At 44.5% G+C, this 17,849-nt stretch overlaps 1 protein-coding gene across 1 annotated transcript in view; it reads right to left on the bottom strand.

Annotated features, from left to right (window-relative positions):
* LOC129713546 (zinc finger protein 609-like) overlaps nt 1-17,849 on the bottom strand; it is a 183,494-nt gene that overhangs the window by 63,345 nt on the left and 102,300 nt on the right. The window contains 1 exon segment of the mRNA XM_055662659.1: nt 16,921-17,143. Coding sequence (XP_055518634.1) covers nt 16,921-17,143 — 223 coding nt within the window.

Genomic DNA, 17,849 nt, shown 5'->3' with positions numbered 1-17,849 from the left:
GGATTATCCATTTTTTTGACTAACAAAGATCATGTGATAATGAAACGACAATACACCCCTGACCCGATAATGACACCCGTTCCCATGTGTCTAAAGCACCATGCAGTGCCAGAAACTTAAAAAACAAATATAAAATGTATAGGAAGAAACTGCAGATGCTGGTTTAAACCAAAGGAAGACATAAAAAGCTGGAATAACTCAGCCGGACAGTCAGCGGGAATCCGCCTTCCCTCTTTCTCCAACCCTCCCCCACCCAAGTTGCACCAGCTTCTCGTTTTCACCTAACAAACAGCTAGCGATGGCTTGTTTCCTTTATCATCGTTACTTTTGTGCAACTTTTTTTATTAATTGTTCTTTATCTTTCTACATCATCGTCTATCTCGTATTTCCCTTTTCCCTGAATGGTCCGAAGGAAGGTCTCGACCCAAAACACCACCCATTCCTTCTCTCCAGAGTTGCCGCCTGTCCCGCTGAGTTACTCCAGCTTTTTGTATCCATCTTAAATATAAAATGTAAATTGAATGTAAATGAAATGACCTGCCGTCCCGTCCCGTCCCTGGCTCCCACCATCTCCAAGGCCATTTAAATGACAGCAATTGTATTGTGGCGGTCCCTGGGGGGGTAGGCCACTCCTTGGTTCACCCCCCTCGCCGATTGAGGGACGGGGCGTTGGGTGTGTGCTCTCAGTATGTGTGGTGTACTCTCGCTGTGTGCTCTAGGCCGCTACAGTATAAAACTTCAGCGTGACCACACCTGGAGCACTGAGTGAAGTTCCAGCGTGCTTATGGTGGGAGAACCTCGACGACAGTGGAAAGATTCCATTGGATTGTGCCGGAGATGAGAGCACTGTCCGGTGACAAGAAATTAGGTCATCTCACTGCAGTTAAGAGGAATGAGAGATGATTTCATTGACACACACATGTCGGATGCAGTAAGCTGCAGTCTAGAACAAAGGGCCACAATCGAGTGATCAGGCATCAGATGTGTTAGAAAGAGATGGTGAAATGTATTCATTTAGTGGGATGTAAATCTTCTGAGTTTTCTGCCAGGGCCCATTCACCAACTGGCCAGAAAGACAGCACGTGGACTGGAGATGAACAGTGATCTCAGCCAGTGCTGTGGTAGATCTGCTATGAAGCACGATTCCAGAACGAGATTCAGTTCCAACGTGATTCATGGATTACGGAGCGTTATATGGCCCATATTTGTTATATTTCAATCTGCGCTCTGAAGGCAACTCTAGCCTGTTTGGCTATAACATGACTTTTTATACGGCAACGTTTTTTAGGAAAATTACTGTCACTTGATATAGAACAACCTGCAATTTAAAGTGTAGGTGATGCCATCATGGGAGCAAATACAGCCTTTCAAGTCCATGTATCTCAGTCTTGTTTAATTTTATTTTTATGTTAATTTGTTTGTCTGTGAAATATTAAGGATGTCAAATCAGGACAAGACATTCACAGTGAACGGAAGGCCCATGGAGAATGCTCTAGAACAGAGAGATCCAGGATACATACTCCAGGATGGTGGCATTGTAGGTAGATCGAGTGGTGAAGAATGCTTTTGGCATGTTGGCCTTCATCAGACAGGGAATTGAGTATACAGGTTGGGACGATATGTTACAGTTGTACAAGCTGTTGGTGAGGCAGGCAGTGAATGGTGTTCAGTTTGGGTAATTCTGTAATTGGGTAATAGAAAAGATGCCATTGGGCTGGAACGAATGCAGAGAAGATTTAGAACAGCATGGAACTAGGCTCTTCAGCCAAATTTCACCTGGGCAGCTTACTACTCAATGGTATGAATATTGATTTCTCTAACTTCAAGTAACCCCAGCATTCCCTCTCTCTCCATCCCTCACCCACCCAAGTCACACCAGCTTCTTGTTTTCACCCAACAAACAGCTAACAATGGCCTGTTTCCTTTATCATCATTACTTTTTTTGCATATCTTTCACTCATTGTTCTATATCTCTCTGCATCATCATCTATACCTCTCGTTAACCCTTTCCCCTGACTAGTCTGAAGGGTCTCGACCCGACACGTCACCCATTCCTCCTCTCCAGAGATGCCGCCTGTTCCGCTGAGTTACTCCAGCTTTTTGTGTCTATCTTCGGTTTAAACCAGCGTCTGCAGTTCCTTCCTACACTCTTCAGCCAAACTAGTCTATTTACAAGGTTGCTGCCAGAACTCGAGGGTCTGAGTTATCGGGAGAGGTTGGACCCGCTAGGGCTTTATGCCTTGGGACACAGGAGGCTAAGGAGTGATCTTACAGCGGTATATGAAATCATGAAGGGAATAGAGTGTGAATACACAGTCTTATTTTTCAGCTGAGGGAAATCAAGAACAAGAGTGCATAGTTTAAGGTGAGAGGGGAAAGGTTCAATCTGAGGGGTAGCTTTTTCACATAGGGTATTGGGTATATGGAACAAGCTGCCAGAGGAAATAGGTAAAGCAAATATAATAAAGCAGGTATAACCATTTATAAAACATTTCGATAGGTACATAGATAGGAAAGGTTTAGTGGGATTTGAGACAAATATAGGAAAATAAGACAAACTTAGATGGGGTATCTTGAGTTGAGCCAAAGGGCCCGATTCTGTGCAGTATGACTTGTATTTGGACAAACTTTGACACTGTAACGTATGGAAATATGAAGCTAGTCACCTAAACATTTGGTCAAAGAGGTAGCTGTTAAGCAGTGACTTAGAGGATGAATTAGAGATTCAGGCCAAGGCAACTGGTGGCAAGGTCAGCAACGTTGCAATGAATAAAACTAGGATGTGAACGAGGGCAGAACTGGTGCAACACAACATTCTCCAAACACTTGGTGTTGTTTGAATTCTCCATGCACTGTTGGAGAAGGGCAAGACTACTAATACAAAAACCATTCATGTGGACAGTCGGAAAAGAAAACTGAAGAAACGTGTGTAAACAAGTTAACAAAGCTGTGCCCCTCATGACATTCTGCTCTCCCACCTTACTCAACCGAAAAGGCTTCCTTCCCACAGCACTAACAGCCACTGGCTTATCTTCAAACCTCTGCCTCTCTTCTCTGGAAGTGAGATAGCAATCAAAACCACAAGGAGGAAGTAACCCAAAAGCAGGCAGCAAACATAGCAGTGCAGTCAGGCAGCAGGTTCAACAATTGCCTGCAGGGCCTCTACCAGAGGAAGTGCAGGTCAAGGTCTCCTGTGGGCCGAGCAGATGGTTGAATCGGAGTACCTAACAGTTGGTCAGGTGATGGACATTGGTTTGTATCAACCAGCCAGATGTAGTTACGCCACAAATCAGCAGAGCAACACCTCAACGATCCAAATCTGGTGCAACTTCACACCATCATTGATGCAAATGGAATATATAAGGAGCAAGCTGGTGTAGCTGCTGCTTACCGCCCCAAGACCCCGGTTCTATCCTGATCTCGGGTGCTGTCTCTGTGGAATTTGCACATTTGCATGGGTTTCCTACGGGTGCTACGGTTTTCACCACAAGCCAAAGACGTGCAGGTTTGTAGGTTAATTGGCCTCTGTAAAATTGCCCCTAATGTGCAGGGAGTGGATGAGAAAGTGGGCTAACAAAGACCGAGTGCAAACAGGTGATCGATGATCGGCACGGATTAGGGAGGCCAAAGGGGCCTGTTTCCATGCTGTGTCTCTAAACATGGTTAGTAATTTGCAGATGACAAAAAGATTACTGGGGTCACTGACAATGAGGAAGGTTGTCAAGGTTAAGCTGCATCTGGATGCCTCATGACAGGATGGAAATGCTTTGGAAAGGGTGTTGAGGAGGTTTACCGGAATCATACCTAGATTAGACAAGAGACAAGAGACATTTATTGTCACATGTACCAATTGGTACAGTGAAATGTGTGGTCACCATACGAATAAAAGAGCACAGAACATGACAGTCTTTAACACAGACATCACCATACAGTGGAATCAAAGTTTCCCACTGTGAGGGAAGGCACCAAAGTTCATTCATCCACCTTTGTTGTCCTCTGTTGTTCCCCCGTGGTCGGGGGGCTCCCGAACCCCTCGTTGTCCCCGCTAGGGGCAGCCCGATGTTCAGGCCCGCTCGCCGGATGATGGAACTCCGACGTCGGAACGGGAGAAAATTCTCAGCGGCTTGGACATCCGAATCGGCCACTTCCTACCGGAGTCCACAGGCCGCGCTGGGCAGTATTCACGCTGGCGGCCCTCGGCAAAGGGATCCCAGGACTGCTCGATGTTGAAGTCAGCGCTGCCCGCGGTGGAAGCTCTGCATACGACAGCTCCGCGATGTTGAAGCAACAGGCCCAACACTCCGGAGATCCAGGTAAGGCATCGCCCGCTCCACGGTGAATCCAGTGCTGCGCCGCCACTGAAGCTTTGGTCCATTCCCCGGCATGAAAGGCTGTGCCAATCCAGTTGGTAGGCCGCGGGGGGGGGGGGGGGGGGGGGGGGGGGGGTTGCGAAGATGCAACTCGGAGAATAGTCACATCCTCGCCAGGAAGTGACTGAGAAACGGTTTTCCCCCTTACCCTACCCCCCTCCCCCACATAGAAATACTAAAAAAAATCCTCCAAAAGGTACTTTTTAAACAAACTAAAAATGAAAAAATGATAGAAAACCAGGCAGCCATCAATGCAGCGCCCCAAGTACGGCATTAGCTACAGGGAGAGGTTGGACAGATTTGTTGTTTCCTCAGGAATGCCGGAGGTTGCAGGGAGACCTGATAGAAGTATATCAAATTATGAGGGGCATAGATAGGGTAGACAGTCAGAACTTTTTCCCAGGATGGAGAAAATAACAAATACCAAGGGCAATGCTTTAAGGTGGGAGAAGGAGATGTGCGGCACAAATTTTTTTTTACACATAGGATGTTGAGTGCCTGGAACATGTTACTGGGGTCGATACGGTAGTGACATTTAAGACTCGTTTGGATAAAAATATGGATATGCAGGGAATGGAGGGATATGGATTATGTGCAGGTAGGTACAAGATGATCGCAGCATTATGTTTGGCAGACATTGTGGGCTGAGGGGCCCTGTCTTGTGCTCTAGTGTTTGACATAAACTAAAGCCCAAAGAATTACAGTCAGTAACTGGGCAGGGATGGACTTGAAGGTAATAGTCAACAAGAAGTTCGAATCCAGAAACAAGGAGATGAATGTGCATGAAATGTTAAAGAACACTCGGAGAAAACCCACGCAGGTCACAGGGAGAACATAGAAACTCCACGCAGACAGCACCCATGGTCAGGTTGGAACTCGGGTCTCTGGCGCTGTGGGGCAGCAACTCCACCACTGTGCCATCCTGCAGAGGTCTACGTCAAGGACGTTTATCCCAAATATTCGTTTTCTCACTACAAACCATTAAGCCATTGCTTTGGACATGTAATCACATCGCCATCGCCAGCCGGGGGCTTTGCCTTTGACTCTGACATCGGGGGGGGGGGGGGGGGGGAAGAGTGCAGTGGAGAGATAATTTTTTTTGGCCTTCCATCACAGCTATGTGATGGATGTTTATGTAAAATGTAAATTATGTTGTGTCTGGGGTCAATTTGTGTGTAATGTATGGCTGCAGAAACGGCATTTCATTTGGGCCTCCAGGGGTCCAAATGACAATTAAATAGACTACTGACTATTGACATGGGCTAGATTGAGTAAGGACAATAGGTTTTCTTCTCTGAAGAACTTTGAATTAGATGGGCTTTTACACAGGCTGATAGTTTCACAGTCACCATTATTAAGTAGTTTTTAATTAACATTTCTGATTATTTAATTAACAGATTTATATTTCACAGCTTCTTTGTTAGGACTGTTAATCCAGGGTTCAGGATGCCATCTGGTAACTCGACCACTGCCCCACAGTAGCTCCCACAACAAATTACTAACAGATACCAACAAATTAAGTGAAAGTGTGGCAAAGGGAATTCAATGTTGACAAATGTGAAATTTGGATCTCAACAGGACAGAACAGGATACAGTAAACCCTGCTCATCCGATACCCAAATATTTGGATGGTTTGGCATCTGATTCCCGCAAGTGTTGCCAGAGTGCGAGTTGCAGATGTGTGGAGCTCCAGATGTGTGGTTGGAGTCAGGGTGAGGGTTCGGAATGGGAACAAGGATAGGTTTGTAGCTGAATTCACGCTGACTTATAGGATAAAATGGGGAGAGGAAACCACTTGTGATATACGAGAAGACCACAATTGTCCATTTGTCCAAAATATGAAACCAGGCATTTCAGGAGAAACATTTGGAAATTCAATGGAAACTCCTCTACATGCAAGTAATAGCACACATTTAGAAGTCTCTTTCATTAAAGGCAGATTAATTACAAATTATAAATGAGATTATTTTAAAGAACTAAAAGTGGTTAAAGTATATAGGATAATAGATACATGGAAATGGTAAAGTTAAATCATGATCTCACAGGACGGCCAAACGGGTTCAAGGCTAACACGCCTGCCCCTCTTGCCTCAACTGTTCCTGTGGGTCGGTGGGAAACAAGAACAGCTGTTATTTAAAGCTAGAACGCAGAGAGACTAGATGGTTTTCTAAATGGGAATAATGCCTGCCTCCTTGGGATTGTAATGGAGGGGCAATGCCAAAGATCTCGGACTGGGCAAGCATAATACCAACAATAAACCAATACCAATGTGATGGGTCACTCAGGATCCAATTATAGAGCTGAGCTCAGAAAATAGCCAGCAACATTATTAAACAAAAACAGAACCATTAACCTGGTTTATAGGAAATAATCTGCAACTCATTTCAGTTTATACAGGGAAAGTAAGGTTGGAATGTTCCATCAAGAGCAGGCAGCAACAAAGATCAGTCGAAAGTTATAATAGCTTTAAGATTACAGGCTGAAAGTGCATTAATAACAATGATTATTATTTGTCACAACTCGCAGGGCATTCTTGTGGTGAATAAATGAGACCTCACATTTGATCTGTGTCATGTACATGATAATGCCCGAATACCTGATAAACACTAAATAATTAACAATCTTTAGCAGCTCGTGCTGGATCAGAGAGAGGGGGAGCTGCTCGCTTTGACTTTATTTCAGTTTTTTACTAGGAGGTTAAATGGCTTTCATTTTTAAAGAGCAGTCCAAGGTTCTCTATTTAATGTTAACCTTGTGCGTGGAAAAAGATTGAACAGAACTGAGTGTTGGATTATTTGCAAGCAAAAGTGGTGATGTCTCTTAAACACTCTCTAATGTGGAGCATTGGATGGTTCTGTGAAATGAAACACCTGCAGGGGGCATTTTTGGTGTTGTTGTACATTCGACCTTCCACGAGGAAGGGGGAATAGATGGCTAAGCTCTTTGTGAGGTGGGAAGTAGCTGTGATATTGCAGTTGTTGCAACTTTGTGTTTTACAGCTGGAATCATACCAAGGCTAAAGGATAAAGTGACAGTGTACAGCAGTTGCCGTTTCAACGTGCCTGTCTCTGAACTGGGGGAGGTAGCTCGGGCTGAGAGAGGAGAGATCATCATGGCACATTCTTGAGGGTTTGTAAATCGAGTACTGCACAAGAGGCGTAAGCAAATCCAGCTGTTTAAGTCTGCCCAAGTCCAATTTGTGCAAATGAAGTCCATGTGAAAAGTCTCCACTTGTTGGTGTGAGTTATTCCAGGGCTTTGAGGTGAGTGTTACCACATGCACTCACAACTCTCGCCACAGTTGGAAGCAAAACACAAGCTCAAGTGGATGACTAAGGTTTTCCTAGTCTGAGTGCAATGTTTGGAGCTTGCTGCGAATGTGGTAATCTTATCTCGGTATGAGTGCTCAAATGACTAACACTGGCCCTAGCTGTCAGCAGCCCTGATATTTGAAGCACTCTGCATTAATTTCACTTCCCCCGTGAGCAAACTGCACTTTGTGGCCTGTTACTTCCCTTGGCACATTGAAAGTTCAGCCACAATTCTGGTTGCACCATATTCAGCAGTGCAACATTTTTGTACATTATTTTTTTCTGCTTTTTGAAAAAATGGTTCCCCCTCTCATTCAAAAGAAATGTCAAATTTAAGATTTTAATTCACAGAAAATTAATTCCAAATGATGCATTAATCACTTCCACAGAACAGGTGGAAATTAAAAATGGGGAGGAGAGGAAAGGGGGAATGTGACAAAGATACTCTCACGTACAGACTATCATGGGAGTTCACAGAACAACGTCAACCTGTCAAAGGCCCCAAGTAGTTCAGAACAAACTTCCAATAAGGCACTACAGATGCCGGTTTACACAAAATGCTGGAGTAACACAGCAGCACAGGCAGCATTTCTGGAGAGTAGGAACGGGTGACGTTTCGGGTCGAGACCCTTCTTCAGATTGACAGCCAGGGGAGACAGCGACTACAGATATGGAAGGGTACGGTGTGCAAATGACAGATCAAAGCAGATGCTGATGAAGGAAATGTAAAATAGTTCATTGTTAGCTATGGGGAAGGTGACAAGGAGACACACAATCAGTCAAATTAGTCAGGAGGAAACTAGGAGAGCGAAGGTGGGGGAGGGATGGGGAGAGAGAGGGAAAGCAAGGGTTACTTGAAGTTAGATAAATCAATATTCATAATGCTGGGTTGCAGGGGTGAGTTTTGAAATGTTTCAGTTGTAATACGAGATGAAAATGCCTGGGAGATCATAAAGTAGCAGCTCTATGGAGAGTCATCACTTTTGAGCTACTGTACTGCATACTCCAGCACATCGTGGCTCAAAGTTTCAAGTCAGCAACGGGGCATGCTGAAGATCAGTCCTTTTGTGGCAAGGAGTCAACTTACATTTTCTGGATGGCACCTTGCAGCAGTGAAGGTCAAATTCCCTCACCAGCTCCATCTCACAGAAACGATGTCCTCAAGTCCCAATGATGAATGATCATATCTGCTGTATGATGCCAAAACCTCCTTGCAACAGGAGTTCAGTCGTGCAGTTAGAATATAGAACATAGATAAGTACATACAGGATCAGGCTCTTCGGCCCACTATGTCTGTGCTGAATATGATGCAAAATTAGACTAATCCCCTCTGATATAAGGGGACTGAAGAAGGGTGTCGACCCGAAACATCACCTATTCCTTTTCTCCAAAGATCCTGCCTGACCCGCTGAGTTCCTCCAGCATTTTGTGTCTACCTTTGGTGTAAACCAGCATTTGCAGTTTCTTCCGACACAACTAATCTCCTCTTCCCATGCGTGATCCATATCCCTCCATTCACTACATATCTATTTGCCTATCTAAAAGCCTCTTAAATGCCACTGTTGTATCTGCCTCCAGCACCATACCTGGCAGTGTGTTCCAGACACCCACTGCCCTCTGTGCAAAAAAAAAAAACATGCCTTACACATGTCCTTTAAACTTTCCCCCTCCCATGCTAAAGCTATGCTGAGGACTTTGACATTTCCACCCTGGGAAAAACATTGTGTGTCTACCTTATCTATGCATCTCATCATTTTACATACATCTATCATGTCGCCCCTCAACCTTTGATGTAAGAAAACAATCCAAGTTTGTCCACCCTCTCTTTGTAGCTAATATCCTCTAACCCTGTTTTCCATCACTCAAGAGACGTGCCTCCATCTACATTTTACAGATCGCGTTTTCCAATCATATTATTTACACTTTACTGCCTTTTGAAGGACCAAATATTTCTAATGCCGACAAACTCTAAAGTATTTGTATCACTTTAATTTATCGACACTAATTCCCGCCCGAATTGGGATTTGGTGAACTATTGTGCAGCAGGTCCAACGCAAGCTGGAATTAATTGTACATTTAATTAAAGTCAATCTCTTAAATCCCCTTAAGATTCTCTTTGGCACTGCATCCAGCATTACATTTGCTGTTCCAAATTTCCGACACTCCAGCTACAGAATCAGAAAATATATTATCTTGGAATATTAATCTTGGCTGTCTAGAGCTATTTCACTTTCAATATAGTGGCTACTCGGCCTAGCATAACCCTTTCCTCTCCAGAAACGAGCGAGTCATACAATGCAGAAACCCCACCGTAAACAACAATGATAAGCCGAGCCTTGGCCATGATCGGCTTAAAAAATCACGGATCTGAAATTTCTACCCATGAACCCACGTCAGAGGGGAGACTCAATAGAAATATGTAAACTTGTGAGAGGCATAGACAGGGAAGAAGATAGATAGATCCTTTATTGTCATTCAGACCTTACGGTCTGAACGAAACTATGTTGCCTGCAGTCATACACAGAATCAATAATAACAAAACATACAATAAACACCATTAAACATCCACCACAGTAGAACTACAAGTCCTGGTCAACCTCCACAGGGACAGAACAAACTATACGTAGTCAAGAATGCCTAGAAGCACTTTGAAAGACAACGTGATAATCTTTCGGCAACGCAAAAATCTCACACTCACTTTTTGCTCTCTACAATGGAGATTTTCTCTTGAATTGCAATTTCTAACCAACAGTTTTCATGGGATCCATATGTCATGGAACGTCAGAGGGGAGACTCAATAGAAATATGTAAACTTGTGAGAGGCATAGACAGGGAAGAAGCTTTTCCCAAGAGTGGAGATGTCCAACACCAGAGGGCGTGGCCATTATGTAAGAGGGGGAAAGTTTAATGGAGATGTGCAGGGCAAGTTTTTTTTTGTACAGAGAGTGGTCGGGGCCTGGAACACATTGTCGGAGAGGTGGTGGAGGCAGATACCATAGTGGCGTTGATGAGGCTTTTAGACATGCACATGGAAGTTCAAGGAATAGAAAGATATGGATCATGTACAGACAGATGAGATCTGAAGAAGGGTTTCGGCCCAAAATGTTGCCTATCTCCTTCGCTCCATGAATGCTGCTGCAGCCGCTGAGTTTCTCCAGCATTTTTGTGTACCTGAGATCAGTTTAATTTGGCATCACGTCCGGCATGAACATTGTGGGCCGAAGGGCCATTTTCTATGCTGTACTGCGCCACGGTCTCAAATGCAATTACGGGTTAGCAATAACATCACACCAACCAGACCTTGTGAATGAATTTTAAAAAATTTTCATTTCCTTCATTACATGTTCCACCCTCTCAAGTAGATAGCAACCTTTGTTTCTTGTATAACGCAGGTTAGAGCAGCACGGTGGCACAGCAATAGAGCTACTGCTTTACAGCACCACAGACTCTGGTTCGATCCTGACCACGGGTGCTGACTGTACGGAGTTTGTACGTTCTCTCCGTGACCACGTGGGTTTTCTCCAGGTGCTCCAATTTCTTCCCAAACTCCATAAACATACAGGATTGGCTTTGGTAAAAGTTTTAAGTGTTTCTAGTGTGTAGGATAGTGCTAGAGTGGTCAGTGCCGACTCGATGGGCCAAAGGGCCTGTTTCCGCGCTGAATCGCTAAATTAAACTAAAGCCCATACCAGGAAGTAGGAGAGTATTACTGATAATCAAGAGGCAGTCCAAGCAGTTTACAGAATCAGGTGACACATCACCAGTAAATTAAGAAACATCCATCAACATGCTGCTTCTCAATAAAGAAAGGTCCCGAGGAGTTCACAATTTAAGCAGATAAACTATCAGATTTCTCAGCCTTTCGTGCCAAAGGCATTAAGACGTCTTCCTTAAAATATCTTCTCCCGACAGACCTCCCACCAACACCTCCTCCCTCATCAGTATCGTCTGACTGTTTTTAAAAGTCTTCCATAGATTAGAACTTTAGCATTGGTGGCGGCTGTACGGTCCATTGAACTACGTAATGGATCTCCGGAAGTGTTCTGCTTTAGTTCCAAACCACTGCCCTTTCCCCACTTGCAAATGGTGCAAATCATGATGCATTTGGCGGCACACTGCCCGACGCAGCAGTAGGGAGTTGCTGCCCTACGGTGCCACAGACCCTGGTTCGATCTTGACAACGGATGCTTGTCTGTATGGAGTTTGAACGGTCTCCTCGTGACCACGTGGGCTTTCTCTGGGTGCTCCGGTTTCCTCCCACACTCCAAAGACGTACAGATTTGTAGGCTAATAAATGGCTTGGTAAAAATGTACATCGTCCGTAGTATGTGTACGGCAGTGTTAGTGTGTGGGGACTTGGTAGGCCGAAGGGCCTGTTTCCGTGCTGTATCTCTAAACTAAATCTCCTTTGAACTTTAAACACATAGATTTGACCTCCATCAATTAATAATGGGCATCTCCTGACAACTTAAGAACAATTCTCTCAATGGTTTACAAATTATGGAATCAAGGAATTTTCTTTCCCATTACACTTGATCAAAATCTTTCTAATTCTGAGCAATATATGAGCAGATTTGTCTTTATTTCACCAGAACGTCAGCTTGCCTGGTCATTGTTTTCTGTAAACTGTGTGTGGTTCAAAGGTTTTATTTGCCACCGACTCGAGAGACTGTTACCATTTAAGGGCATTTTGTAAGGAAATCCTGGAACATGCCTGAACCTGAGGAACCCAACCAGTCAGAGAACTACATTCCAAATACTGCAAGCAAACGGAAATCATCACTGCAAAAACCAAAACACACTTTCAGTTCGGCCCACTCATAAATCTCCATCAGTTTCCTCCTGAAACCCTGCTGAACCTTATTCAGTCTCACAGGGATATTATCATAACGAAATCATGCCTATTATGAGGAGTGCAAGCAAGTCGAAGACCAGCAAAAAAAAGACCATAAGTTATATACATGTTGCATTTTCTACTTCTGTTTAGCTACAGGGCATTTTGCTTTGCAATTCAATGCAACACATTCCTGTTCAGAATTAGTCCTCAGCTACACCCTACATTCATTAGTTCTCCAAAGATGCCTCATGCAAATAACAAATATTCAAACAGGTTTGGTTTCCAACCACACCAAGCCCATAGAAGGTGTCAGTGCAGGTCATTCAGACTATCACATTTGTCGAGGCCTTTTTTAACCCTACCTGGCATTCCTCCACACTTTCTCCACAAATTTGTAAACATTTCCATATTATTTAGCACGGTTCCTTCGGAATATTAAAAGTGCAGATGAAGGTTTATACCAAAGACAGACACAAAGTACTGGAGTGACTAACTAAGTGGGTCAGGCAACATCTCTGAAGTAAAAAGGATGGGTGACGTTTCGGATCGGCTTGTCTGCATGGAATTTGAAAAGGGTCACAACTCAAAAAGACACCTATCCTTTTTCTCCAGAGATGCTGCCTGAACCAACTTCTTTTGGAATGTTATTGGATCTACTTCCACAATGCTTTCAAACAGTGCTTTCTACATCACCACTTGTCCATGGCCGGATTTACCTAGACGAGCTTAAGCCTAGGCCTCGAGGTCTAGTGGGGCCTCCGGCCAAGGCAGGACACCTACCGTTCAACTCTGGGCGTGCCCCCCTCTCTATCTCTATCTCTCTCTCTCTCTCTCCATCTCCCCCCGCTATCCGTGTCCGGGCTCCGCTCGCTCCTCAAACCGCTGGCACGGCAGGCCGTCTTGCACATGCGCACTGCAACGGCAACTGGTCGGCACTGAGCACTTTCTCCCTTGCTTTGAATTGTGGGAGATTTGGCCGCCATGGCTGTCCGGTCGCTGCCTCGCCGCCATCGCTGAAAACCAACGTGGAGGGGGCCTCACAAGTGGAACAGCTTAGGGCCTCTCTTCATCTAAATCCAGCCCTGCACTTGTTGCATTGAAAATATCTGATATTTTCCTCACCGATGCCTTTGTCAATAAGATAAATCTACGACCACCTGTAGAAACAGTTTATCCTCAGTTGAGAGTAACTTTATCATTCATAATGCTGAAGCTAATAACCTGCATAAATGCTTCACACCAATTCCCCTCATTTTTCATCTCATATCCTTCAAATTCAACATACGTAATTGAAATAAGTTAATTATAGTTCTAATAATAACTATACTACAACTGCAATATATACGTCATCTTAGATCAGTGCTTTAGTCCCAGCCATTCAATCTGTCTAGGCTTTGTAGTTCAGATGTTCATATGATAGGAGCGGAATTAGGCCATTCCGCCCATCATTTTTACTCTGTTATTCAGACATGGCTGATCTATCTTTCCCTCTAAACCCCATTCTCCTGCCTTCTCCCAATAACCCGACACCCATAATAATCACAAACCTATCTACTGCCTTAAAAATATCCATCCACTTGGCCTCCATAGTCTTTTGTGACAATGAATTCCACAATGAATTGCATCAATCAAATGGTGGTTGATCTGTGGAATTCATTGCCACAGAAGGCTATGGAGGCTAAATCAATGAATATTTATATGGCATAGATTGATAGATTCTCGATTAATGCAGGTGTCAGAGGTTATAGAGAGAAGGCAGGAGAATCGGGTTCGAAGGGAGAGATAGAATAGCCATGATTGAATGGCGGAGTAGATCTAATTGGCTGAATGGCCTAAATCTCCCCTTATCACTTATGAAGAGGCAACATCCCCAAAGAGAGCATTCTCCCAAAGCCAACAACTCAAGAGGAGCTGATGATCAGGAAGAGTTATAAGAGGGAAAGCTCCCTCCAAATTTCACACGTTTGACATGCAAGGTGGGGGAACCGGGGAAGTTCATGAACGAGGCACTCGTCCACAGTTGCATGGGCCCACAGCTGCGGGCTCCACTCACCCTTTCGAGCACGGAGGCATCAGAGAGGGCAGATCTGGAGCAAAAAACAAACTGCTGTTGGAACTCAACGGGTCAAGCAGCATCTGCGGAGGCAATGGGATTGTTAACATTGCAGGTCGAGACCATGCACCAGGGCCATGACCCGAAACGTCAACTATTCCTTTGTCTCCGCAGATGCTGCTTGAACCGCTGAGTTCCTGCAGCAGTTTGCCCTTTTCAGCAAATGTTAAAACACCCTATCACGGCATCACGTTGTTGTAAGCAACAAAGGATGTTCTTTCCAAATTTCCAAATAGCCAATTATTTCTTCTGAACCAACAACAATAAAACAGTCTGAAGGGTCTCGACCCGAAACGTCACCTATTCCTTCGCTCCATAGATGCCGCGCCCGCTGAGTTTCTCCAGCATTTTTGTCTACCTTCAATAAAAGAGTTTAACTGTTCACCATTATATTACTGCTATAGGCACTCTGCAACCAGCCTCTGGCATTATAACACTTAATAAATATCTTTTTAAATACACTTATATAGTTGAAAACGGCATTGGGGAAATTCAGAAGATTTGAAATGTTGTATTTGCTAACTTGCAATTGAAATACATTTAATTTTTAGATTCATTTAGATGAATTTCATGGTGGCACAGCGGTAGAGTTGCTGCCTTACAGCGCCAGAGACCCGGGTTCCATCCTGACTATTGACGGAGTTTGTACATTCTCCCCATGACCACGTGGGTTTTCTCCGAGATCTTCGGTTCCCTCCCACACTCCAAAGACATACGGGTTTGTAGGTTAATTGGCTTGGTTGAATTGTAAATTGTCCCTAGTGTGAGTATGATGGTGTTAATGTGCGGGGTTTGCCGGCCAGCGTGGACACGATGGGCTGAAGGGCCTGTTTCTGCGCTGCACCTCTAAACTAAACACCCCTATTTGTTTATTTCAGCTGCTTTTGCAGACAAGATTCAAACTCTGCCTGAACTACCGATTATTTAGGCAGTTGGAATGCTTCCACAAGTGCAGGGTAACAGATATGCAGCTATCAATACTTTAGCAAAGCATTACCACACCCAAGATATGTAGGAAGCAACTGCAGATGCTGGTTTACACCAAAGATAAACACAAAATGCTGGAATAACTCGCGTTCACAAGTTATTGGAGTAGAATTAGGCCATTTGGCCCATCGAGTCTACTCCGCCATTCAATCATGTCTGATCTCTGCCTCCTAATCCCATATTCCTGCCTTCTCTCCATAACCCTTGACACCCATCCTAATCAAGAATTTGTCTATCTATGCTTTAAAAATATCCACTGACTTGGCCTCCACAGCCCTCTGTGGCAATGAGTTCCACAGATGAACTACATCTCAGACTAAAAGAGTTCCTCCTCCCTCCTTTCTAAAAGAGCACCCTTTAATTCTGAGATTATGACCTCTGGTTCTAGACTCTCCCACCAGTGGAAAAATCCTTTCCACATCCACTCTATCTAAGCCTTTCATTATTCTGTAAGTTTCAATGAGGTCCCCCCTCAACCTTCTAAACTCCAGTGAGTAGAGGCCCAGTGCTGTCGAGCGCTCATATGCGAACCCACTCATTCCTGGGATCATTTGTGTAATCCTCCTCTAGACCATCTCCAGACCCAGCGCATCCGTCCTCAGATATGGGGCCCAAACCGAGTGGGTCAGGCAGCATCTCTGGAGAAAAGGAATGGGTGACGTTTCTGGTCACCCTAATCCTTTTCTCCAGAGATGCTGCTTGACCCGCTGATCTACTCCACCATTTTGTGTCCATTTTCACATCTAAGATGACTAAATAAACTGATTCTGAAAGGACAGTCTACCACATGTCTCACAACTGAAAGCAGAGACACCAGGAGATATATAGCTCTGTGGGGCTGTGGTGATAGTGTCTATTATGGAGCATTTGCAACCATTATCGCCATGGTGACACATCCATACACATAGCCAGTGTTGTCATTCACTTCTATCATGAGCAACAGTTTACAATTTGTATTGAAGGCTTTCACATCCCCCATTGCTAATATATACAAAGCATCAGATGCCCTACAGTTCTTTTGGCTTGGGCCATCTTCCCATACAACATATTCTTCAGGATGCAGCTATTTTTCATCTTGTGCATGTGCAGAACCAGCAACGTCTTCTCTGCTTGATAAACAGTGGGACACTTGGCCTCTGAGAAGATGAATGTGTTGGAAACATTTTCCTTCCACCGAATGCCAAAAATGTGCAGTAGACATTGAAGGATTCCCACCGCACCCCATAGATCAGACTGTGCAGGTGCCTTCAATAAACCAGAAGCTCAACATGCCAAAGAAAGCTAATGCATCTTATTTCCTTACCGTCTTCGGTTTCCTGCCAAACAATTCCTTCAAGGTTGACACTTGTCCCAGGCTCACACGGTCCCAAGCATTCGGGCTCCGTCGCAAGTCCAACGTCGCAGGTATTGACTGCAATGGAGCGCGTGCGGACCATGATCTGCTCCACAGGAGATGCAACACCACTGTTGACAGGAGGCAGGAGATGGAGGGGTGGAGGGGCTGGGGTGGAGGCAGGCGAGTCCATCTGTGGGGGGGGAGGACGAAAGTTAAACACGCATTAAACACAAGAAATCAATGCTTTTTAAGACCTTTAATTCCATTCTGTTTGGAACATTAAATTCCAAGACTTTAACAGCTGCAAATAAAATAACTTTCCTCCATCTCAAAAGCTGCCAGCTAAGAAATAACTGAAGCATTGCCAGTGGACAACAGGTTTAAAGTGGAGATCTACAAGAACCCATCACACACACACTCGCACGCACACACACACCGCACGCACTGAATTCTAACCTTGATATTTGGTTTTTAATGACAAGATTTCATCAATCTGTCATTTCTTTTTTCGAGTAGGAAATATAATGAGGTTCATCAGAACATTTGAAGGCTGGGCAAACACATCCTCAGATAGATACTTCAATGAATCGTAACACAAACCCAGGTATGACCAAGAATCTTCAGGACTTGTGGACTCATCTCTGAAAAGCTGCTGAGAAAAATCCATCAAAAATTTTGCAAAGATGCAAGGAACTGCAGATTCTGGTTTAGAAAATGACACAAAGTGCTGGATTAACTCAGCGGATCAGGCAACATCTCTGGAGGGCTTGGATACCTAATGTTTTTGGTCTGGTCCCTTCTTCAGGCTATTTGTGGGGGGCGGAGGAAGCTGGAAGAGAGGAGGGGCAGGAGAATGTCTGGCAGGTAATAGGTTGATACAGGTGTGGGGGGGGGGG

Source organism: Leucoraja erinacea, chromosome 36, assembly GCF_028641065.1.
Source record: "Leucoraja erinacea ecotype New England chromosome 36, Leri_hhj_1, whole genome shotgun sequence".
Classification (NCBI taxonomy): domain Eukaryota; kingdom Metazoa; phylum Chordata; class Chondrichthyes; order Rajiformes; family Rajidae; genus Leucoraja; species Leucoraja erinaceus.
The sequence above is the reverse complement of the archived record's forward strand: the minus strand, read 5'-3'. Positions and strand labels throughout refer to the sequence as shown.